At 36.9% G+C, this 22,971-nt stretch overlaps 1 protein-coding gene across 3 annotated transcripts in view; it reads left to right on the plus strand.

Annotated features, from left to right (window-relative positions):
• The window catches only part of PTPN3 (protein tyrosine phosphatase non-receptor type 3), a 131,208-nt gene that overhangs the window by 74,506 nt on the left and 33,731 nt on the right, over window positions 1-22,971 (plus strand). For all 3 annotated transcript variants that reach the window (XM_082045732.1, XM_082045733.1, XM_082045734.1), the window contains 4 exons: window positions 4,146-4,318; window positions 9,166-9,300; window positions 10,545-10,721; window positions 21,786-21,809. In XM_082045732.1, the coding sequence (XP_081901858.1) occupies window positions 4,146-4,318; window positions 9,166-9,300; window positions 10,545-10,721; window positions 21,786-21,809 (509 nt within the window). The remainder of the gene's footprint in view (window positions 1-4,145; window positions 4,319-9,165; window positions 9,301-10,544; window positions 10,722-21,785; window positions 21,810-22,971) is intronic.

Genomic DNA, 22,971 nt, shown 5'->3' on the forward strand with positions numbered 1-22,971 from the left:
TCTTCATGTGTACAAATATGGGCAAACTTATGGACAGCAATTTCCAAATGTGTCTGTGAGAATAAACACATGAACAGAACTCTCCCTGGCAGTGATTAGTAACAGTGGATAGTAAAGTGAGTGTACTTACAGGATTATTATTTTTTTTTTTAATATGGAAGAATTAAGTGTCAATATATAACAGTTCCTGGACTTAAAGATCATATAAAATGTGTTTGTTACAAAGATTTGACTGCTGTCAGAAATTGAATTTCTGGAGACAGTGTCACCTTTGAAGAGGGCTGCATTCTTGAAGTTTGTTCGGTTAAGTGTTTGATAAATGATGACAGTTCAAGGCCCTTGATACTTTTAGTTAATCTCCTCTTACATGATCATAGTTCTTTATTTCATAACACACTAAGATTACAGTAATGCACACTGTATCATGCTTAAAGCGACAGAACTGTAGGAAAAATAGGGCTAGCTGCATGACCTTTTTACTCTTTCAAAACAGATATGAAAATGCAGACTAAGTGTGCTATTAAATCTATATATATATCCATCTGTGTCAGTGGGGCCCCTTGGCTTGAAATTTAGGGTAGCACACCTGCAGTACTTCAGTGGTATTGCTTGGAAAGCTTGCTGCTGCAGTGCAATGGGAGTGGGTAGCTGGACTACTAGGGGTTTTCTTCGGAATGGTGGGTCTCATGAGGGGTTTGTGTGGGCAGATGACTGAGGTGGTGTCAGTCTTTGGCTTGACCAGATTATTGCTTGGAAATACATGAGGAAATAGGTAAATGAGGCTGAAAGCAGGGAAGATGGAAGAATGTTGGGGAAGCAGAGCAGATACTATGTATTCATAGGCAGGGTTTTATTAAAGGGAGTCCAGCAGCGCACTACTAAGATGAGGGGCTAGAGCACCTTTCTTATGAGGAGACACTGAGGGAGCTGGGTCTGTTCAGCCTAGAGAAGATAAGGCTGAGAGGGGATCTCATCAATGTTAATCAGTATCTCAAGTGTGGATGTCAAGAGGATGAGACGGGACTCCTTTCAGTGTTGCCCAAAGATAAGATGAGGGGCAACGGGTGCAGGCTGAAGCATAGAAGGTTCTATCTGAATAGGAGGAGAACTTCTTTACTTTGAGGGTGCCAGAGCACTGGAACAGGCTGCCCAGAGAGGTTGTGGAGTCTCCTTCTTTGGAGACATTCAGGACCCGCCTTGGAGACATCCCTGTGCGATCTTTTCTGGGTGAACCTGCTGTAGCAGGTGGGTTGGACTAGATGATCTCCAGAGGTCCCTTCCAACCCCAACCATTCTGTGAAAGGTGGTGACAATGCTATAACATTTCAGAGTTTTGTGTGTTATATTTAGATTTCTTTACAAAATCTACAGAATGTTCTCAAAGGCTATGGATTTGCAGTCATCCGAGATGTGCTGTGTTTCAATGATTTATTCTCCTTATTTCTCTTCTTATTTTCTTTCCTTATGTCCCTGTTCTGAAGACTCAGTTTGCCTTATCTCATTCTCTCCTTTTTTACCTTCCCACTGCTTCAGTCTGTTGATCAGCTATTTGCTAGAACTAGGCAATATTTCTGTTTCTGCTGAAGAGCTGCTTAAGGACCGGGGAGCAAGACTGATGAATCAGTGAATGTCTGATGCTATAAAAGCTCATGATGTGTAGACTTTATGAAGGGTACAAGATTTAACGTCAAAATAGGAACTATGCTGATTTACAGGCAGCATTTTAAAGCATCCAGAAATTAAACTTTATTTCCAATGTGCTTATCTAATGCTTAAAACCAACTTCATTTTCTGCATATTAAAATATATTTTTATTTGCTCTGCTTGTAGATAATTTCAAATTCTTGATAATTATTAAAATGCCATTCTTTTTGAATTTAAGTTGAAGTATGATGGACATTAGATCGTTGGATCCTGCTAGAACTCTCTTCACCTTTAAAACAGTGCATAGATTCAGTAGCATGACTTGCAAGGTGGCCAGTTAGTGAGCCAGATGGTTATGTTAACAAAAGATTTTGTTAATTTAAAAATTGAGTAAGTTTTTCTGAAACTCCTGAAAGTATTTATCCTAGTTTAAGTCCATATTTAAACTTTTAGCCCTCTTAGGAGCTACATAGAAGTTTCTGTGACAGCAGTTGGAAGAACACCCTTGTGATGTAGAGAGCAAGATTCATTACTATTTTCAAACCTAAATTTAAAACCAGAATATTTGGTGTACTTAATTCATTGTCTTTACACTATGGCTTTTCAGTATCATTGAGATGTTTGAAAAAAATTATTTTTGTGGCAACTGAAAGGACAGTGCTCTAGGATAGCAAAAATATCTATATGCTTCCTTTTTTGTTTGTCTTATGGAGTAGTAAAGCACTTCAAGTCATACTCAACCAACTGAGTATGTCAGAAATGCTATTTGTCATTAAATCTTTGATGTATGCTTTTTATATTGCAAGAAATTCTGAGTTAAACTTCTACTATGCTTGTATGCTTCATTTTGTATAAGCTAATTAGAAGCAACTGTGGCAAACTAACAAAGAAGAATTGGTTCCAGTATGTGTGAGGCTCAAATAATAAACCCTATTTGTAAAAAAATAAAAAAGAAAAAAGTATTTAAAAAGATGTTTTACTAGAGAGAAAATGTACCTGAAAGGTTGCAATCAGTTAAAAGTTTTGCAGTGCCTATATAAAATCAAGAGGCACGTCCTTGTTATCTTTCCCTTGAGATGCTCATCAGTTTTCTAAAATAATTATTTCAGGCATGGATTCCCTAAATTAGTCATAAAGTGATTTGCAGAATATGGCATTGATCTCTGATGCATGACATTTGTAAACTTTGCCTAGAAATAGAAAGGATATAAGAAAAATAGAGTATTCTAGCCAAAATGGTCTCTAGTTACTTCTTTATGGGATTGTTGCTGTGAACAAACAGAAGGACAATGTCAACTAGAAACTGAGGTGTTATTCGGGTGGGACCTCTATTCCTTGCTGGACGGTGTTAGAAAGAGCTTTATTAGATCTTTCTGAGTCTTTGAATAAAAAGTCTTTGCAACACAAATCCTGACTTTCTCCAAAGTATGAGCTAGAATTTACTGATATGTTTGCCTGCCTGGTTATATGCTGAGATGTCAAAATTCAGTCATAATTCAGAGCAAGTGGAAAACATAAGCAATGAAATAAAAAACTTGATCTTTTTCACTGACATGCTGAGCTGTGATAGCAATTATCTCATGTTGCATGTTATCTTCCTTTCTTTGCTTTACTCTTAGTTCCACTTTTTTTGCATCAATAACTATATTAACTAACCATTTATCATGTGCAAAAGTATCTTGGGATCTGATATAACTTAACAAGTGCTACAGCTGGCAAGGGCATAAACATGGATGACACACTTGTGTTACACCTGAATTTCACTGGCACTTTGGCACTGAAGTTACAAATGACAGTTTGCGCCAAGACGCACAGCTTTGTATTCTGCTTCCTTTTGATCTCCTCGTCGTGGCCTCATGTTATCATCCAGAAAGCAGGACTGGATTTCAACAGCAGTAGCGGCACCTCCAGTCCCATCACAACTACTGTCTTTCCCACAAGATGGATCACTGTTAACATATTTAGTATCTTCTAAAAGAATATCAAGCTGATGCATTTTGCATGCTAAGGCTCTTGAAAGAACATTATTGAATTGAAGCCTTGTGTGAAGAGTTTGAATTCAAAGATTGAGGGGTATTTTCCTTTCTACATTGCACCTTTAATGGAATGTTTTAAAGAGTTTTGTCATAGGAGATCAAGACCTGACTCGAAATCCGAAACTATATTTGATAGTTTAATATTACACTGGTATATACAAAATATTTACCACTCTCAACTTAAATATTTCGTTAACATTCTAAGGATTAGGAACTGAAAAAACTTAATCATTTTTCAGTATTGCTCAAACTTTTAAAGTGTTCATTTTGCAGGTTTAGAATGTCATGTAGTCACAGGGCTATTTTGGCCATCTCCAGCTCAAAATCTACTATACGTTGATTTTTTTTTTTGTTTTCCTAAATGCATTTTTTCTTTTTAAGTTAAGGGTAATTTTATTGTCGGTTTGTGACCTTGTTTACTGTGTTTGATCTGCTTGTTGAACATGGTGTTTCCTACTGTTACAGAATGAATCCAGAGAGCATATTGTTGCCTTCAACATGTTAAATTACAGAGCATGCAAAAATCTATGGAAATCTTGCGTAGAGCATCACACATTTTTTCAGGCAAAGAAGTCACTACCTCATGAAAAAAAGATACTATCACATTATTGGACCCTGGGTTCTAGAAATCCAGCAAAGTAAGTATGGTGTGAAAGCATACTTTGCTTTATAATGGGAACAGAAGTATTTGTGTCAGGGATAGCTCAAGTTAGAGTGTCAAGAGTTCAGTTCTGTCCGCACCTGTGTCCCAATCTGTATGTGAACTATTTGACAAGTTATATAACTGTGGTTTCAGTTTCTGCAATGTGACATCATTACAATAGAGTTTTTCTTATAATTTCCTAAAAAGATACTTGAACATTATTATATTTTAGAGGTATTTTTAAAACTTGCTGTTTGGGGTATAAAAACACTAGAAAGTAAAAATGTTAAGTAGCTACTGATCCAATAAGAGTTTGCACAACAGATTTATTTTGAACTCTTTACCCACTAGGGCATACACACAGTCTATTTAATATGTTAGGCAATTTCTGGAGTGCATCACACCAAGCACTTATTACTGACATTGCGATGTCTCACCCAAGCATTCAAGATATCACCTTTGTGACATTTCTACTCTTTTATTTTCCTCATTGAGTTCTGTTGGTCATGGGTGTGGTAGTTTCACAGTAGTATCTAAGATATAGTTCCCTTAAAGTAAAGCATCAAGCCTGTCATTTTGCTATATGAGGTTGGGGTTGTTACTTCCCATATGCACCAACTGGGCCCTAACTCCATTAAACTTAATCTGCCAGTTTATTGTCTAGTCACCTGAGGTAATATTGTCCTTCTGCATTTCTTCACAATTGACCTTTATTTTTGCCCCAAACTGATATCTCTTTAAGACTTCACTGCTGATATTTTTTCACTATAATCTAAAACTTTTTTTCTATTCTCTTTGATGTCACGAGTGAATAGGTAACTCCTACAAGTGAGGACCCTACTCCCTAGCTCTTGAGTTTCTTTATGGGTTTAAGGGACCTTGTGAATTGTCTTTTTGAAATCTTACATAGATTAAATCACTAGTTTAAAGTGGGAGGTTATACTCACATAGTTCTGCTGTTTCATCTTAGAGGCTTTTAGACTTTTTTTTTTAATAAGTATCTGTCTCAGAGTTTTCTGTTGATTTGTTCTGTTGTTTCATTTATCAGCAATTCAGCTACAGATGTGTCATGTTGTGTGTTATCGTCTTGTCTATGTCCTGTCCCCACCTACCCCTGAAAAAAATACTTTCACAAAACATATCAAAAATATTTCATACTAATAGTGAATGAAAAAGAAAGTGTTATGTCATTGTCTTCTCTGAATGTGACATTTTGGAGAGTTCTTTGGTCCTTGATCATCTATAGTCTCTGTAGACTCTCTAGAAACCTGCTTGTTCTGATGATTTTTTTTTTTGAGAGAGGTATTTTATTGTTTTTGTTTGTGGTGTGTTTTTTGTTTGTGTTTTTTTTTTTTTTTTCTTCAGTGTATTCCCTTAACAGTTTAACTTTACATTTAGTTTGTCAGACTGATTCTCTCTTTCCTATGTAGATAAGCTTCAGCTTTTGAATGGTATCATACTTCAGATAGCTTCCTAGACCTTAGTGGCTGGCTGGCTTCTCATACTGTCATGTCTCTCTAGATACTGTGGAAATTCATATCAAGTGGAATTTTGATTGTAAATGAAGCAGTTAACCCATGCAGGCTATCCAACAGTAAGAAGGTTGATAAAATGTTGTTTTCCATTAGAGTGGAATTCCATAATTTTACCTAGTACTAGATCATAACTGAAGCAAGTGAAAACAAGTAGTTATATAAATACTAATCTAATTTTCTAATGTTTTACAGACCTGTATTTTGAGAATTAGCTCCTCTATGGAGTGATATGGACTTGCTGTAGTGAAGGTTTAGAGGAGATGAATTTCTCAAAGCTTGTAGGATTACCATGTCTTGGAGTCCTTTATTTCTCTCAGACTTGCAAACAGATTGAAAATCCTGATGCTTTTATATACACGTGCATGCACAGGCATTGCACAGCCCCTGTAATATTAAGAAAGAAAATAGTATGAGTTCCAAAGGGTACCAGTTTAGTATCATTCAAATTTTTACCCAACCCCTGTTTTTTTGATAAATTTACTGTTAAAATGTCTTAAAAGCCTGTAGCATGCAGGATAGCTTTCATTGTTTAATGGAGTTACTAAGAAAAACTGGGTTTCAAGTAAGTTCATTTTCTGAGGCATTATCTGTGGTGAATTGTTTATTTAGGCTCTTAAGGAATTTCTAGGGAGAACGATTCATTGTGATACCATCCATCAGCTTAATGATATCCCTGGTGCTAATGCATTCCTTGGCCTTATTAATGCAGCAACAAGTGTGAAATTTAGGATCTACATGAGGCAGAAATGAGTTGACAACCTTTGCTATGAGAGACTGCTAAAGTACATAAACAACAGTCATTTTGGAAGTCTTTTAGTAGTTCCTGTCAGCATGGTCACTGTCACTCAGGAAATTTTCTCAAAAGTTTTAAAAAAAGGTGTGAACATATCACTTCTGAAGTCATCTGTTATATATTGATGATTTTTACTTTTCTACTTGTTTGACTAGTGAATGCTGTAAGAGACAACATGAGTTTCCATGTCCCTTTTCAGGGATGGCTCTGAACTCATGTGGAAGCTGTGCAACCAAAAAAAAAAAGGAATTATGCAGTCTCCATTATGAAGGGGACCAAAATTTTGCATTGAAAAAAACAAAATCCCCACCAACGATGTCATACAATTGTGGAGGTTTTAGGATCCACTTGGCTTCAGTGATTATTTTCGTCTTTGAAGGGGGTTACATTCAGGTTTTACCATGTTAAGTATCACAAGTTTTCATCTGGAATTTGTAGCTTTCTTGTACTGTGTTCTTTTACACATGTGAGGCAGATATCCTAGCATTTATTGCATCAGTTCAAATAGTTCAACTCTTGGAACCCTTTAGTACAACTTCCTGTAAGTACATTTCTGTGACCTTCTACGTTCTCTTAGGTTAAGGTACTAGTGAAGTTCCATTTAAATTAGGCTGCTGAGTTGTATAAATCACCTGTAAGCCCTATTCTAAGGGGAGGCGGAATCACTTCTCCCAGATTCTGAAAGGGAAGTTCTTTCAGCATTTCTGGACTGGATGCTGAATAACCTCTCCTAGGCACATTATTATTCCTTGCTGAAAAGCAAGAAGTGTACATACTTTTTCCAGAAAGGATAACCTTGGTAATAAATGGGAGCAACTCAAGATATTACAGCCCAATCCAGAAAGACATTGGCAGCCTCTCAGTATGTTTGCTGAGAAATATCCTCATATTTGACATCTGAAGAGCAGCTGCTTGGAGTTCAGGAGATTGTTATATACCTTAACTGAAATATCTAGAAAATATAAAGTGATTCTGTGGTTAGAGTTTGGGGTTAGGGCTCTGGCTTCCATCACACAAGTTACATTGCACCTCAGAAGTCACCTGCATTGGAAGATGCATGAATAGGCACTTGTAAAAAAGGAAAGCTGATTAATGCACAATTTGTGGAATTCTTCAAGATGCATATTTCATAATACATCCTCTTTTTCCACTTTCCCTCTCTATTCTACCCATGTAAGGCTTCTTTGAAAGAGCTCTTTGTTTTTGTAGAAAACCAGAGGAGTTGGTCTTACAGAAGAGACTTACAGAAATAAAATGGATAATACAGGCAAAAGCTTCTCCTGAATTCATGGACTGTGTTTGCTAAGTTTAATGTAGGCGACTGATTTTAATGTGTAGATGCTTCATATTAAGTCTTCCCTCTTGGTTTTTATGCTGGGAGAAGCTTTAAAAGTACAAATTTAGATGTTGAAGGAATTAATTTGCTTTAAAATAATGAACAAGGCATATAAGATACTTCAGAATACAAAAAGTTTTGGATTGCTTTTTGTTTTGTATAAACAAAAGCAGTACAGTGCAAAGCATACTTAAGGTTTGATATTAGCATGAGGAATAACCACAGCATAAACAACTTTTTTTTTTTTTTTTAATGCTATTTAATATTAAGACATTTCAGCTCCATGCTCTGCTATCCCAGCCACCCATTATGTTCAGCTCAGGACATAGTGAGCCAAAGGTGGGTTCTCTGTAACTCATAAATTGCTTCTTTTCCATGAAGAGTCCTAGGCCTATGAACTTGAGGATGAGCAGCTTCTCTCTCTGCTTGTCTTGTGGAATGCTATGTAAAAAGGTAGTTTATATCAATTTTGATCTACTTTAAAAATGTATTTGTGCTGTATAATTCCACTAGTAAGATATTTTTATTGCTTTCCTCGCTGAGGTTCTGATGCAACCCTTGCTTTGTCAGCTTCTTGTCACAAGAAACAGTTTAGACTTGGGGATCCCTTTACATGTCAGATCTTTTGTTAATGACTTATTCCTATAAGGAACACTTCACTCAAATGTGGTTTCCTTCTGGAAACAGAGAGTGGTCTGGTGTAGCTCTTATTTGCTGAGGCAGCAGGTAGATGGTTAAAATAGTGCTGTACTCAGTGAAGCTGTTAGTAAATTGTTACCCCTATATGAGTTTTAACAGGGAACATCTGGAATCTTTTGCCTGTATGTGAACCATGTTTTTTCAGGCACTCAGTGCCAATAGGACATACCAAATTTCCTGTTTTCCCCTCCATCTACTTAAACACAATTGGGTTAAAAATAACTCCCAGAAAAAAAAAGTATTTTTACCCAGGCTTGTGATTAGCGTTGTATCAGGGGTTAACAAACAGTTTGATTGCCACAGATGAAGGACAGCAAATGGCTCTGTGAGACTGGAAATGCAGAAGTGAGGAAGGGTAAGCACAGGGGACTCTTTAGAACACATTAATCATAAAATTGACTTTCATAAGCATATTTTATTTCCTTTTTGTTTTCTGTGCAGAATAATTCACATATGCTTTTTTTTTTTTTTCTTTTCAGATCTGTAAATAGCCAGTACTGCAGAAAAGTTATAGGCGGGATGGTTTGGAACCCATCTATGAGACGATCTTTATCTGTTGAGCATCTAGAGACCAAAAGCCTTCCTTCTCGATCACCTCCTGTTACCCCTAATTGGTAAATCTAGTTTCAGCCTTTCCCATACTCCATACTCTACCTGGAGGCCAATAACAAGTGGACTACTGCAGGGGTCTGTCCTGGGATCTGTCCTGCTTGGTGTTTTTTTGACTTGAAGTGCTTGCTTATAAAGTTTGCAGATGACAGCAGTTTAGGGGATAAGTCAATAAGCTTGGGGGTAGGGCTTTTATCCAAAGGGACCTTGATAGTCTGGAGAAATGGGCCAATAGGAAATTTAATGAAGACAAATACGAAATCCTGGGAAAAAAAGAATCCAGTGCAACAGTACTGCTTGTGATGCAACTCTCTGGAAAAGGACCTGGTAATCTTCATAGGCATCAAGCTGTACATGAATTATCTGGTGTGCCCTGGCAGCAAAGTCATCAGAGGAACCTGGCAGTATTAACAGCAGCATGGATGTTAAATCAAGAGAAGTGATTATCCCTCTTTTGCTCAGCACTCATTAGACCTTATTAGAATGCTGCAGCCACCTCTGTGTTCAGTAACAGAAGAAAGACACTGGTGAACTGGAGGGAGCTCAGCAAAGTAGTAGCCACCAAGGTAGTCAGGAGGCTGGAGCGCTTTCCCTGTGAGGAGAAGCTGAGAAAAATGTGCTTGTTCAGTCCAGAGAAGCAGGCATTTCCCAGATGCCTAATAACAGCCTGGCAATACTTAGGAGGAGGCTAGCTAGAGAATGAGGTCAGGTTCTTCAGTGTCACATGGTGGTGTGGCAGGATGAGGCAACAGGTATATGTTGAAACAAGAGATGTTCTGTCTGGATATTATGAAAAACTGCTTTAGCACCAGGACAGCTGAGCATTGGTTGCTTAGAGAAGCTGTAGGGTATCCATTTTTCAAGTTTCTTGAGATCTGACTGGATAAAGCCTTAAGAAATCTGCTCTGACCTTAGTTGACCTTGTTTTGAGCAGAAGGTTGAACTAGATGATCTCCATAGGTCCCTTTCAGCCTGAGTTATCCTATGATTATAACTTTAACAGTACAGGTAGCATTCTCGAGGTGGGAAGAAAACCAAATCAGTTCAGTGTACTGAACCTAGCAGTGCATGATTGCCTAGTATACTATCCAAAATATTTGAAAATCGGTTATTTAAAGTGAGATCTATAGGCCTGTCGTGAAGATTTCAGGACACAGGTTGCAATAGGATAGGTATATAGGTATTTCACTTTGATAAATTTTTATGAATTATTCTGATCCTGCAACTTGTGTTTGTGTTTATTTTTAAGGCGGAGTCCTAGACTACGTCATGAAATTCGTAAACCACGACACTCATCTGTAGATAACCTTACAAATGAAATTAGTTATATTACTGAAACAGAGGATGTTTTTTATACATATAAGGGCTCTCCAACATCGAAGGACAGTGATTCAGAGTTCTCTCAGAACCGTAGTCCACAGAGGAGGTAAGGACTTCTACAAACAACTCATCTATTTTGATTTTAAAAAAAAAAACAACCACCAAACAAAACCCAAATAGTTTTACTATAAAACAAACATCTTTAGTTATAATATTAAAATGAGTTCAAACAGTTTTGTGTTTGCATAAGATCTGTTTTGACAAATTGCTAAACTGCAAATGCTGTGATATACAAAATGACAAGTTAAAAAGAAACCAACCCTTCATCCCTAAACAGTTCTCAGTAGTTGAGTTTTCAGTAAAATTAGATAAGCTGTTAATATCTGTAGTATTCAGTTTCCTAGTAACTTCTGTAACACTTTCCTACCTGTTATAAATTCTTCCTTTTTGGGAGGGAGGAAGGCTTACTGAACTCTTAAGATCAGCTCAGAATTGTCAGTTGGAAGAGGTCCTACATTTGAGTAAACACTAGAACATGATAATGCCAGTGGTCACACATCTTTTCTTCTGAGGAACTGTAGATTGCTTGTCTACAGGCAGTCTCTGCTTTTTGCCTTAAGGCACTTTTGTTGTGTTCTTTGAAGACCAAGTTTATTCTCCCCTGCAGCAGTCTAACCACTGTTCTATGACTGGGAGATTGTGTCCTGCCAGTTAGTACGTGTTGGGTTTTTTCTTTTATTTTCCTTTTTATTTCTTCCCCCATAGTTTTGCTTTTTTTCCTTTCCTTCCTGTTTCACCTCGCCTGTGCCTACTGAGAATGGAGTGGGACAGCCTGCTTGTGTGCTGTTTCTCAGACAGTGAAAACAGGATAGTCTAAATTTGATAATAGCACATTTGTTTATTTTCTGAACACTAAATGGCTATGCTATATCTCAGTAATATCACTCACTGTGGAGAAGATGACTGTTATTACCTGATATAAACCAAATTTTCTCTGTCTTATTCCCAACACATTCTTGTTCTTTTAGATATGTCTGTAATATCTTATACTTGCTAGGTAACTGAAAAAATGCTTGCATAAATCTGATGAATTTAAATTAGAAGCGTGTGTTTTGCAAGGAAAATGTAACACATGGAATGAATGGTCCTTTGTTGGGCTGAGTGTTAGACTTTCATGAAGTAAAATGGTAATTAATACTTTTTAACAGTTGAGGTAAAATATACAGTAATCATACACAGACACTTTCAATAGTTTGTTAGTCCACGTTCCAGTTTTTTCTTCTTTTTTATTCTTACAGTATTAATTACTTGCCTCACTCCCCTTGTTGAAAAACGTAAAAATTAAGTGTATATATATGTAGTAAATCTTTCTTGCCCTGAATGCTTTCTTGAAAGAGGGACTCTGACCCTATCAGCTAAATCTGTTTTATAACAAAAAAGTTTAACTTATCTTCGATATTAAATATGGACACTTGTCCTGGACTTTTACCACAGTTCAGGAATATTTAGATATTAACTATAAAACGCCTTGCAGTGTACTGATGAATCACTTCAATCCAACTTACCCATTTTTGCCATGCTGGTCTTCAGTGGATTTGAACTGACATAATTAAAATGTGTCAGGGAAAAAAAAACAGATTTGCAATTTCAGTATTTCTTTTTCATTAGAGAGAAAGTATCTTCTCATAGTCCTGCTAATATTCATTGTCTTTAGAGGGCTCTTTTTTTACTGCCTAGCCTGCTGTCTGAGACTATCAAAAAAGGTGTTAGTTAATGCTCATTATAACTAATGAATAGCTTTGGTATAAAAAAAAAAATAATCTGAAACATTTTTTGAGAGCTTCTAGAAAACACTGTAAGATGCTAATTTTTAATCACTGAATTGTTATGTCTGGGACCTAAAGTCTTAATTATAATCATGCAGCTGCTTGATTTTTATAAATAAATATGTTCGCATCTATTTCATTTACTGTATCTGGAGCTCAAGACTGTGCAAGCTGCAATATGTGCTGGATATCAAACTGATCTGTTCTGATATAGTGCTTTTTGAGACAAATACGTAGGTAAAACTCATATAACGACTTGCTGTGTACTTAATCCTACAGAGGCATGTTTGGAACCTTGGTGGGTATCAGATCTATAGGAGCCACCACTGCTGGCAAAGTACATACACCTGCATTTATTTCCCTATACGCCTTTTTTTTTCTTCTTGACAATACTGAATATAATTACTTTCTTAATAACTGAATTTCTTCCTTGCTGTGTTTACTCACTTAAGAGAATCAATCAAGTTCTATTTTCTTTCTTTAAAACAGTACACAATTTAGAAAACAAATTATGTGTTACAGCTCTGTTTAGAGAGCATAAAACGTATCAGTTATTAACATTTCTTCTTCCACTTCTTTAAATGCATTGTACTGTATCAACATGTCAACACCTATTTATTGTTAAATACTTTAAATGAGCATGCTGGAGATGAGGGTCAAGAATATTTTGTTATTTATTATATTGTTTCTCAGAAGAACACAGTGATTGTTTTTAAAATGTGCTTTGTGCGAACATTCTAGCTTCTAACTGAAATTTATGAGCTATATCCTACAGGCTGTAACTCGAAAAAAAAAAAAGAGAGTAGAAAACAAAGCAAACCATGTGCATAGGTGAGCTACAGAAACCAGGGCAAGCTCATGAGTCTTGTGTTTGGTGTAGCTAGACTGCTTATGCTACCAAAATTATCTAAGTTACTTTCATATTCAAGTACAATATGAGGCTCAGACATAGTGAAAAGAAGCAATTTTTCTCTCCCAGATTAGTGTCTGCAGAAAAGATTGGAGCTGTCTATTACATATGTATTATGGACAAAAAATTGCTCTAATCCCAAATTAATGTATTTTAAATAGAGCTTTATTCACAGGGCATGAATAGGTTTGCCTGTCTAAGCCAACTGTCTCAAATCACAGCTGCACATAAAACCTGTCATCAAAGACAATGCTGAAGAGGACTTCAAGAGGAAATTTTTTTAGCCCAGGGCTCCCCAGCCTTTGTGAAGAAAGCCTCCCCTGTTAGTTCTTTCTCCTCTTTGTTGCTCTACTGCTGTGCATCTCATCTGATTGTAACTGCCACTAGACAATTAACACTAACATAGACATGGAGCCCACACCGAGCCTTTCAAAGTCTCATAGGTTGCTTTCTGTGTTATACCACAGTGTTATGGCTGTGCCTCACCAGTTCAGAACAGGTAACCCAGTCTATCTTCTGACTGTGTGCTGTACTCTGTCACTGTATTTATCCCATGTCTATATGCGTATGCACATGATACTACTACTGTTTTGTTTTTAAAATTATTTCAAGGATAGTAATTGAGATAAAACATACTAATTAGTAAATGCACTTGTTTTATAACTGTTTTTCAGTTAAAATTGACTTTCCCTAGTCTTGAATTCAGCTTCACTGAAAATGTTGTTCTTGAGAGATTTGCATTTGCTACATTTCTTATTTTAAGAGAAGTAGAAAATTTCTCTCTGTTCTATAAGGTTACATATCTTCAGATGTCCTTGAACACCAAGATATGTATTAGGGGAGCAAAATGAAAAGAGGGTCTTGTGGCTTTCCTTTAAGACAGAAAATAAGTTATATCATGAGGCTTTTTTATTTCTAAAGTTATTTCTGTGGAAAAGCTGCTTTAATTTCGGTGTTTTTTCCAAAGTCCTGTCATACCAACAGGCCACCTGGCATCAACCTGTCCTGACCATCTGCTGTCTTGATAGGTAGCCTGGATAGAGCTCCTGGAAGAGGCTGCCCTTGAAAAATGTTTCCCTTTCAGTGCAACAGGTTTAAACCATAGCAGCTGATTTTTAAATGCAGGCTAATGGACTTGTGCAGGGCATTCTTTTTGATTGCAATTTTTCCTTTTATTAGCCTGCTCTAGTACCTGAAGATTTACCACCATTGCAGTCTGTCTTGATGAAGGTACTGTGACACTTTCCAAATTTGGAATAAGGAAACCCTCAGTGGTGGAGAGGAGCAAATCATCATTATTGATTTGCCTTTCTGTGAGACTAGTGCAATCTGTATGCTGCTGTCATTTAAGGGCAAAAGGCTACAGTGAAAATGAAGTAGTCATATTGAAGTTTGTGACATTGTTTCAAGACCAGGTTGGGAAATTCTAAAATACTTTTGATTTAAGCAGTAACCTTCAAATCTAAGTTGGCTTTAACTGGGGCAATAGACAGATTACATTTTAGTATCATGTACTCTGACATGTTTGCTCTTGCATCAGATGTTAGTTCTGTTCTTGAAAGGCTGCACTGTACATCTCCAACTTAACTTCTGGTTCTTGGTATTGATATATTTTTAAAAAGCCTAGGGGTTATTGTGCCCACTAATTCATGCATAGGATTCTTTGCTGATGAGCTGTTAAAAGAACAGAAAATAAACTTAAAAAGAAACTAGTTTACTCTTTACCTTCAAGAAAATAAGTGAAAATTTAAATGGCTAAAATGAGTTTGCTTCTTTCCTTATGTTCAAGTATTTGTTGTAAAATAAAAATCTTCAGATATAAATGTTTCAATAACACACATTTTAAACACTTCAGGAACTTAAAATACCAAAGTCCAAGGTTCGCCATGAAAATGTAAAGACATGAAATCAAATAGTATTTAAGGAGCTTTGAACTTCAGTTTTCCCTGCCTGTTCGATTCCTTTTTCTCAAGCATCCTCTGGTACCTGAGGTGTGAATCAGATGTTCACACTTCACAGTGCAATGAGAAATGAAAGTGAATGAATGACAAGAAACAAAAACTGCAAACCACTGTGTTGTTTAATGGTCTTAACCTCTGAGACCGCAGCTGTGGGAAGCTGTGTGGTTTTCCACTGCTCAGTATGAAAAGGGAAGGGTGTCCACCACTCTTTCCTGTTTGTGAATTTGAATTTTAATCTGGTTTTGTGAGAATACCATGCCTTGTTGCCAACACCCACACTTGCCCCCTGACTGAATGTTGTCTCATTAAATAAACTGGTGTTTCTTTCAGACAAGGAAGTGTTAGATGCAAAGGGTTGTTGAAACAAACAGGTTTCATTGTGGTTCAGGATAATCTTATTCATGTTACCCATGCAGGACCAATTTCTCCTTTATAATGGGGAGCAGAGCTAATTTTTGAACTTGTACATTCAGGTTTCATGGTTTGCGCTTTTTTAAAATGTTTTTTGTACTGTAGGTGGAATAGTTTGGAGTGTTAATATAGCTGTTGCTCGCCCTCTTAATGCCTTTTTTTCATGTTTTGAACACCCTTTTCTGAGTGGGAAGGGTACTTGTTGGTAAGAATATATAAATTTATTTACATAAGGTGCTATCATAAGGGAAAAAATAACTGAATTATTGGCTTGGAAAAATAACCTGATAAAGGTGTGTGGAGGGTCTTGCTACTTGAACTGTACTCAGTTTCTTTTGTTCACTCTGTAATTAAATAAACCAAAGATATATGTTTGGTTTGCAATATCAGACGGCATAGGAACAAGCATTTTGGTAGTTTTTTACACTAGATTCAATGGCCTGACAAGAAAAGATTAGCTGTGAAATTTTCTGTTTAACCAAAAGGATTATTGTAAAACACATTTCTAAGTGCTAAGGTATAGTATGAGTCAGTAAGAAAAACTTACTGACAGGTGAGGCTTTATAGATCTTATATTTAGAGTCGTATCTTGATTGATGAGATAAATCTGGCTAGTTATTCATAGATGTGAGTGTGTGCTGTATGAGGAAAACCAGAAGGCTGGGTGGGTTGAGGAGAGGTTGGTCTCGTCTTTGCCAAAAGAGAGTTACCAAGAATATGGAGCCAACTCTTCTTGGAGGCACACAGCAAAAGCTTGTGAGGCAAAGGACACAAGTTATAGCAAGAGAAAGGCTTAAAAGACACTGAGAAAATAAAAAAATCATACTGAGATTAGTTAAACCCTTGTACACATTGACAGAAAGGCAGAGTTGTTTCCACCCTTGGAGAACATCATAATGCAACACGGCAAGGACCTGAACATATTATTCAATATATTCATTAACGACTTGGACGAGGGAATTGAGTGTACTATCAGCAAGTTTGCTGATGACACTAAGCTGGGAGGAGTGGCTGACACGCCGGAGGGCTGTGCTGCCATCCAGCGGGACCTGGACAGGCTGGAGAGTTGGGCGGGGAATAACCTAATGAAATTTAACAAGGGAAAGTGTAGAGTCCTGCACCTGGGCAGTAACAACCCCAGGTTCCAGTATAGGTTGGGAGATTACATATTAGAGAGCAGTGTAGGGGAAAGGGACCTGGGGGTCCTGGTGGACAACAGGATGACCATGAGCCAGCACTGTGCCCTTGTGGCCAGGAAGGCCAATGGCATCCTGGGGTGTATTAGAAGGGGGGTGGTTAGTAGATCGAGAGAGGTCCTCCTTCCCCTCTACTCCACCCTGGTGAGACCACATCTGGAATATTGTGTTCAGTTCTGGGCCCCTCAGTTCAAGAAGGACAGGGAACTGCTGGAGAGGGTCCAGCGTAGGGCAACGAAGATGATTAAGGGAGTGGAGCACCTCCCTTATGAAGAAAGGCTGAGGGAGCTGGGTCTCTTTAGTTTGGAGGAGACTAAGGGGGGACCTTATTAATGTTTATAAATATATAAAGGGTGAGTGCCATGAGGATGGAGCCAGGCTCTTCTCGGTGGCAAACAATGATAGGACAAGGGGTAATGGGATCAAGCTGGAACACAAGAGGTTCCACTTAAATTTGAGAAGAAACTTCTTCTCAGTGAGGGTGACAGAACACTGGAACAGGCTGCCCAGGGAAGTTGTGGAGTCTCCTTCTCTGGAGACATTCAAAACCCGCCTGGACATGTTCCTGTGCGACCTCACCTAGGTGTTCCTGCTCCAGCAGGGGGATTGGACTAGATGATCTTTTGAGGTCCCTTCCAATCCCAAACATACTGTGATACTGTGATCCTCATCTAACATTGTTGGCTGTTCTTTGAGCAGGAGTTTAGATGATCTCTCAAGTTCCCTTCCAACCTAAATTACTTTGAGTCTACAATTCTGCTTGTTAGAAATGCAACATATTCCTGCATAAGCTTTTTCTCTTAAAGTTAAACATGTTTGCAAAGCTATAAACCTCTTTAACTTGCATTCTAAAACTATCTTTTGCTGGTGATATAGATGGCATAATGTGTACAGTCACAGAGTTGAAGGGGAAGGAAATGAAATGATGAACTAGTATAGAAAAAGGAAATTCACTTACACTGTGCTATGAATTTCTGGAAGTGCATATACACTCCTGGTATAAGTGTGATGCATCATCTGGTGAAGCTATTGCACTGAAAATAGATTTCCTGAACGTATGCTGCATTTGTTCAATTCTTTCAGCTTAGCATTTTGATAGACAATAAACTGTAGCTGCATGGTGAGCTTTAGTGAATGTGCTATGGGAACACATCATTATTTTAACTAAAATATAATTCCTTTTGTGAACAAAATTTTTGAAGCATTACTGTTGATGAAAGTACCATTCCAATTTATCCACCCTAATCCTAGTGACTACTTTCCTGGTAGAAAATTGCAAATAATATAAATAATAATTTTAAACTATTTATCCGTAGTTTTTAATCATATACAGATGGTCAATTTCTTGTTCTTAAAATCTGTTGCCTTCCACAAGTCTGTTGTTCTTGTTTGTGTACTTCAGTTATTCGCAAGGAAGAATTCTTTCTAGTACTAGGCAATGGATCTGAGAACATTTCAGTTAATTTCAAATTAGTGGTTTAAGACTGCTGCTAATAGACTTTTATGAGTTTTTCTGTGCCCTTCCACTCAAATATACATTCAAATAGAACATTGCTTACATGTAACTCTTTCTTTTTAAATATATATCCTTATTAAAATGTACTACACTTTTCTTGCCAATTCAAAAACCAATCATCTTGCATCCAAAAAGAAAGTCTCAACGTTGAATTGCAAATCTGTGATAAGGCAAATTTTGCAGCAAGCCAAGAAGTCGCAGAGTATCAGAATACATGAAAGTTTCATGGAAAGTCAGTAAACTAGAATACGGTCAATAGAGTTAATGCAGAGTACATGAAAGTATCTTTTTATGGGTGATGGCAGCAGCTTACAAATGTGAATGTTTGGAATTTATAGAAAATCACTAAGAAACTTGTGTGTACCATTAAGTCCTCACGTTTTTCTCTAATGGTACTCTTAGGTATGCAGCACAAAAAGTTTACATGTCATTTTTACAGTCTTTCTGTTCATAGCAATGCTGAATAATCTGTATATAAATTTATCTAAAAGGCAACAAAAAGGTGTTGCTGCAAATATCCTCCACTTGTTTGGCTTATGAATAACAATCCCAGTTTTAATGGTGAGTTCTCAGAAAAGAGGTGATAATGGAAGTGTTGACACATTCAGTCTCCTTAGCAGGTGTTACAATAAAAGAAGCTTTAAGAACCTCAAGAACAGCACAAGGGCAAAACCTACAGATGTTTCCTTCAGTTGTTTGTAAAGAGGGAGTTTTGCTACCGTGCTATTGTTTCAGTTGTCCCTTTTCTCTTGGGGTTTTACTCCACTGTATTTCATCGTACTCAGTTCTCAGAACAGCAGAATTCCCTGGTAGGGCACAGCAAATTGGGGAGGAGGGATCTTTCTTTATGACCTTTCCTTTCTCTCCTCCTGACAGGAGAGTTAAGACTTTTCAGGGCAAAGAGTTTTATTATGAAGATCAGCACCAACATAGAAACCTATATTGAGTGGAAAATTGAAATGGCATCATTTTAGATAGATTGTGGAGTAAGAAAAAGAAAGTACATGCAGTTTTGAAGTGTCTACTTGTTAGCTGCACCAATGGAAAGCTTAATCTCCTTGCAAGGAAGGGCTCTCTTTCTCGATGAAAAAGTTGAATGGCTGGTCTGGTGAGTGTTGCTTTTATTGACTTAAAATATGCTCCTTGTCATACATTGTAAAATGAGGGAGATACGTTCGTAAAATGGAATACTGCATAGCCAGAAAAGATCTAGTTATTCCTGTTTAAGGTACTTTATCATCTTGGTGTGTAATTAAATGCTATAAATACTATCTAACTGAGTTGCAGAACAAAATTCTGCAGCTCTAGTGTGCTGAGCTACTAAGGACTTCAGGACGACAGAGCTGCATTGTCCCCAGTGAATTATTTTAAGCTTTGAATTTGGTCACTTTCTAAGTTAAATTTTTCGTTACCTTTTTCCATTTTAAAAGGTTACAAAATGAGTCAGTAACTCTTTGAGAGCTGATATGTTTGAATTAAAGTGCAATAATTCAACAGATCAACCTTCAGCAAATATTACTAAGAATTAATATCCCACATTTAAGTCTTCAAATATATTGAGATGGTGAAATATTTGCTGTATGTTTACACACAGTATATGAATGGAAGCCCAAGTTTTTTTCTGTCACTAACATCTTCACTCTACTGGGAGGAAAGAGGGGAGATAATATATTAAAATGTGATGCAATGTAATTCTATGTGTGTAAATTTTTGATGAGGGCTTTTGCAAGGATTAACTTACAACAGCCTGGTTTCTACAGAGAATTTCTACAGAGAATTTGCTCTACAGCAGCGAAACATAGAAAGGATGTACAGTTTCATTGTTCTTTGCCTCACAAGGAAATCAATTAGCTGAAATGAAAATAAATTCAATATTTCTTTATTTTTAGCGTGCCTTCCTGAGGAAATAAGACTTATGTCATTGCACTGCCCATCTGCCTCTGTTCCTGCTGGAGAATGTTGGAGAATTGCAGTCAAATCTAATGTAGGAGTCAGGTTTTCAACAATGCAAAGTTTTCTACAAGATTAGTGAAAGGCACCTTAAACTGGCATTTTCTTCTCACTGAGCAATTACAGTACAAGTTCAGTGGTTCTCTGATCAATTTAGGCGTGGGATGGTCAGGCAATGAGTGCACGTTCCCAAAGGATCTGCAGTGCACTGCTGGCACTTAGGGGCTAAAAATACTGTGGGGATTGCAAACAAGGAGAACCAGAGGCATTTGTGGGAGAATGGAGGTGGATGTCAGTAGAAACAGAAGAGGGGCATGATGGCAGTAAAAATCGAAGGAGTTTAGTGCTTTACAAAAGAAAAAAAAGAATAACTTCTTCATGTTGTAGAATACATACAGGAAAATGCATCTGAACTGATACTGCTATTCTTACTGTAGTTTGGATGAAGCATAGTAAATAATTCTTAGTATTGAAGTTGTCTTAGAGAACAAGAATTGAAATTTTAACTGTATGCTGTGAATTGTTGCCTATAATTTGACAATTCAGCAACTCTACATTCAGACCAAACTACTTCATGTTTGTATTTTTCCAGCATGGACTTATATTAATCCAGGTTTTTTGGTCACTGCTTAATTAAATTTGTAAAGGTATCCCATCTGTCTTAAATTCACTTTGCTTTGCAAGCACCTTTTTGATAACTTCTACTTTCAATTTTATCTTAGTATTACAACTATTGTTTAAATTGATGTAGTATAGTTTAGCTCACTGTTTCAGGTGATCTCTGATGAAGCTAACTGAATGCCTTGGAAAATGCTATGTACTGCAAATTTTGATTTCTTTTCCATGATAGATTTTCTTCATCTGTGTAACCACCTCTGCTTCAGTTATGCTTTGTCTTAAAGTTCTCTGTCAACATCTGTTCTGCTCTCACATTGAGACTGTCAGAAACCTCATGCTTCTGAAGCCACCTGTGCTCTTTTCTTGTTACCTATGCATAAAGATTTTTGCCGCATTTGACTTTTTGCAAAATACAGTGAGTGATGGCTGCAGTCACTGTGTTCCACATCTAAAGCTTCCTTAAGTGACATGGTGTGTCTTGCTAAATAATTGCCTCTGTAAACTCCTACATAGTTTAAGTTGCAGTAGCAGATGTGCGTTGTCTGTAATTGGGCTTGTGCCAAAAGTGGAAGTGAGTTGTTAGAGCTCCCTGGGATTTTTAAGTGTTTCATAGATTCCATAATTGTCTGTTTCAGATTTTCAGCGTAGGATTAAATATTCTTTGGTTTACTGTGAGCACACCTTTTGGCTTTTATGCAGGCATTTTACTTTTTATTAGAGTTCAGCTCTTATTTTCCTGAAGCTTTAACTTATGTTCATTTACCATTTTGGTTTTTTAACAGGTCATCTGAACAAGAATCACCAAAGTGAGTTTTCTTTATGCTTTCTACTACTTTAGCTTTAAGATATGGAATAAAATATATAGCTTGAACTGATTTCTCAAAGTAGTGGTCTTGTATGGTTAGAAGATAACCATAAAGGTATAAACCAACGAAGACTGTAAAGATTTTTTTTGAAAAAATTAGGTGTTTGGATCAGAATGTGGGAGGTCTTAAGTCCTAATACACCCCTAATCACTAATAATAAAAAAGGTATTCAAAAATGGTTGTAAAACTGAGGCAAAAATCCACTAGTAAGTTTATCTGGTAACTCTCTATATTATACCAAAAGTCATTAACTGAAATAATTTGTCATATTTTTCTGGTATGTAAAATTTTTTCTACACTGGAAAATCATTATGGACTGTAATCTCAGCTTGCAAGTGAAACGTTAATGCTTAAATTGCTGTGGTCTGAAAAACTTACGATGTATTTACATATACAGTGTTCCTTCTTGCTTGATATTGACCTCACAGGAATTACGAAAGGTCCTGGAAGGTATCAGATAAAAACAAAATTTTGACAGTATAATTCCTCTAAGTGTCATTACAGTTCACTACTTCAAAGTGTTTTCCACTTACTCAGAGAGCCAGGTGGATAATGTCTCCTGAACACTGGGAAATATTTTCTGTAATAACTGCAAATTCTGCAAATGTTGCGCAGAACACTTCATCCCCATTACTAAGTACGGGTAGTATAACTGAACATCAGAAATATTATGGCAAGAATACATTTGCTTGATAGCACCTTTCAGAATGTTCGCATTTATTGCAGTCAGATTTCCACAAGCCGAGAAATAAGTGTTTGCATTACTAGAGTTTGCTGCAATGCTAACCTGTATGTTAAAAGCCTAAGTTATATTACTCTATAGTGTAGTATTACTTCTTCATTGACAGACAGCCGTGGTGGCTGGAAATGGTTCAGAAAAGCTCAAATATATAGTTACACTAGTACCAGAGCAGAAATAAATGTTTGAATTTACAAATTTTGCTGTCAAGGTTTACTTGGCTGTACTTCTGCTACTTGAACCCTGTCAGAATTTGATGTTGCTTTTAGGGATAAACTGCAACAAGCAACTAACAGTACTTGTACTTCCAAGGATCAAACATGCTCCATTGTGGTGCTGGGTTGTCATCAGTAGCAGTGCAGA

The sequence above is a fragment of the Streptopelia decaocto genome (assembly GCF_964273445.1).
Source record: "Streptopelia decaocto genome assembly, chromosome: 2".
NCBI classification, from domain to species: Eukaryota; Metazoa; Chordata; class Aves; order Columbiformes; family Columbidae; genus Streptopelia; species Streptopelia decaocto.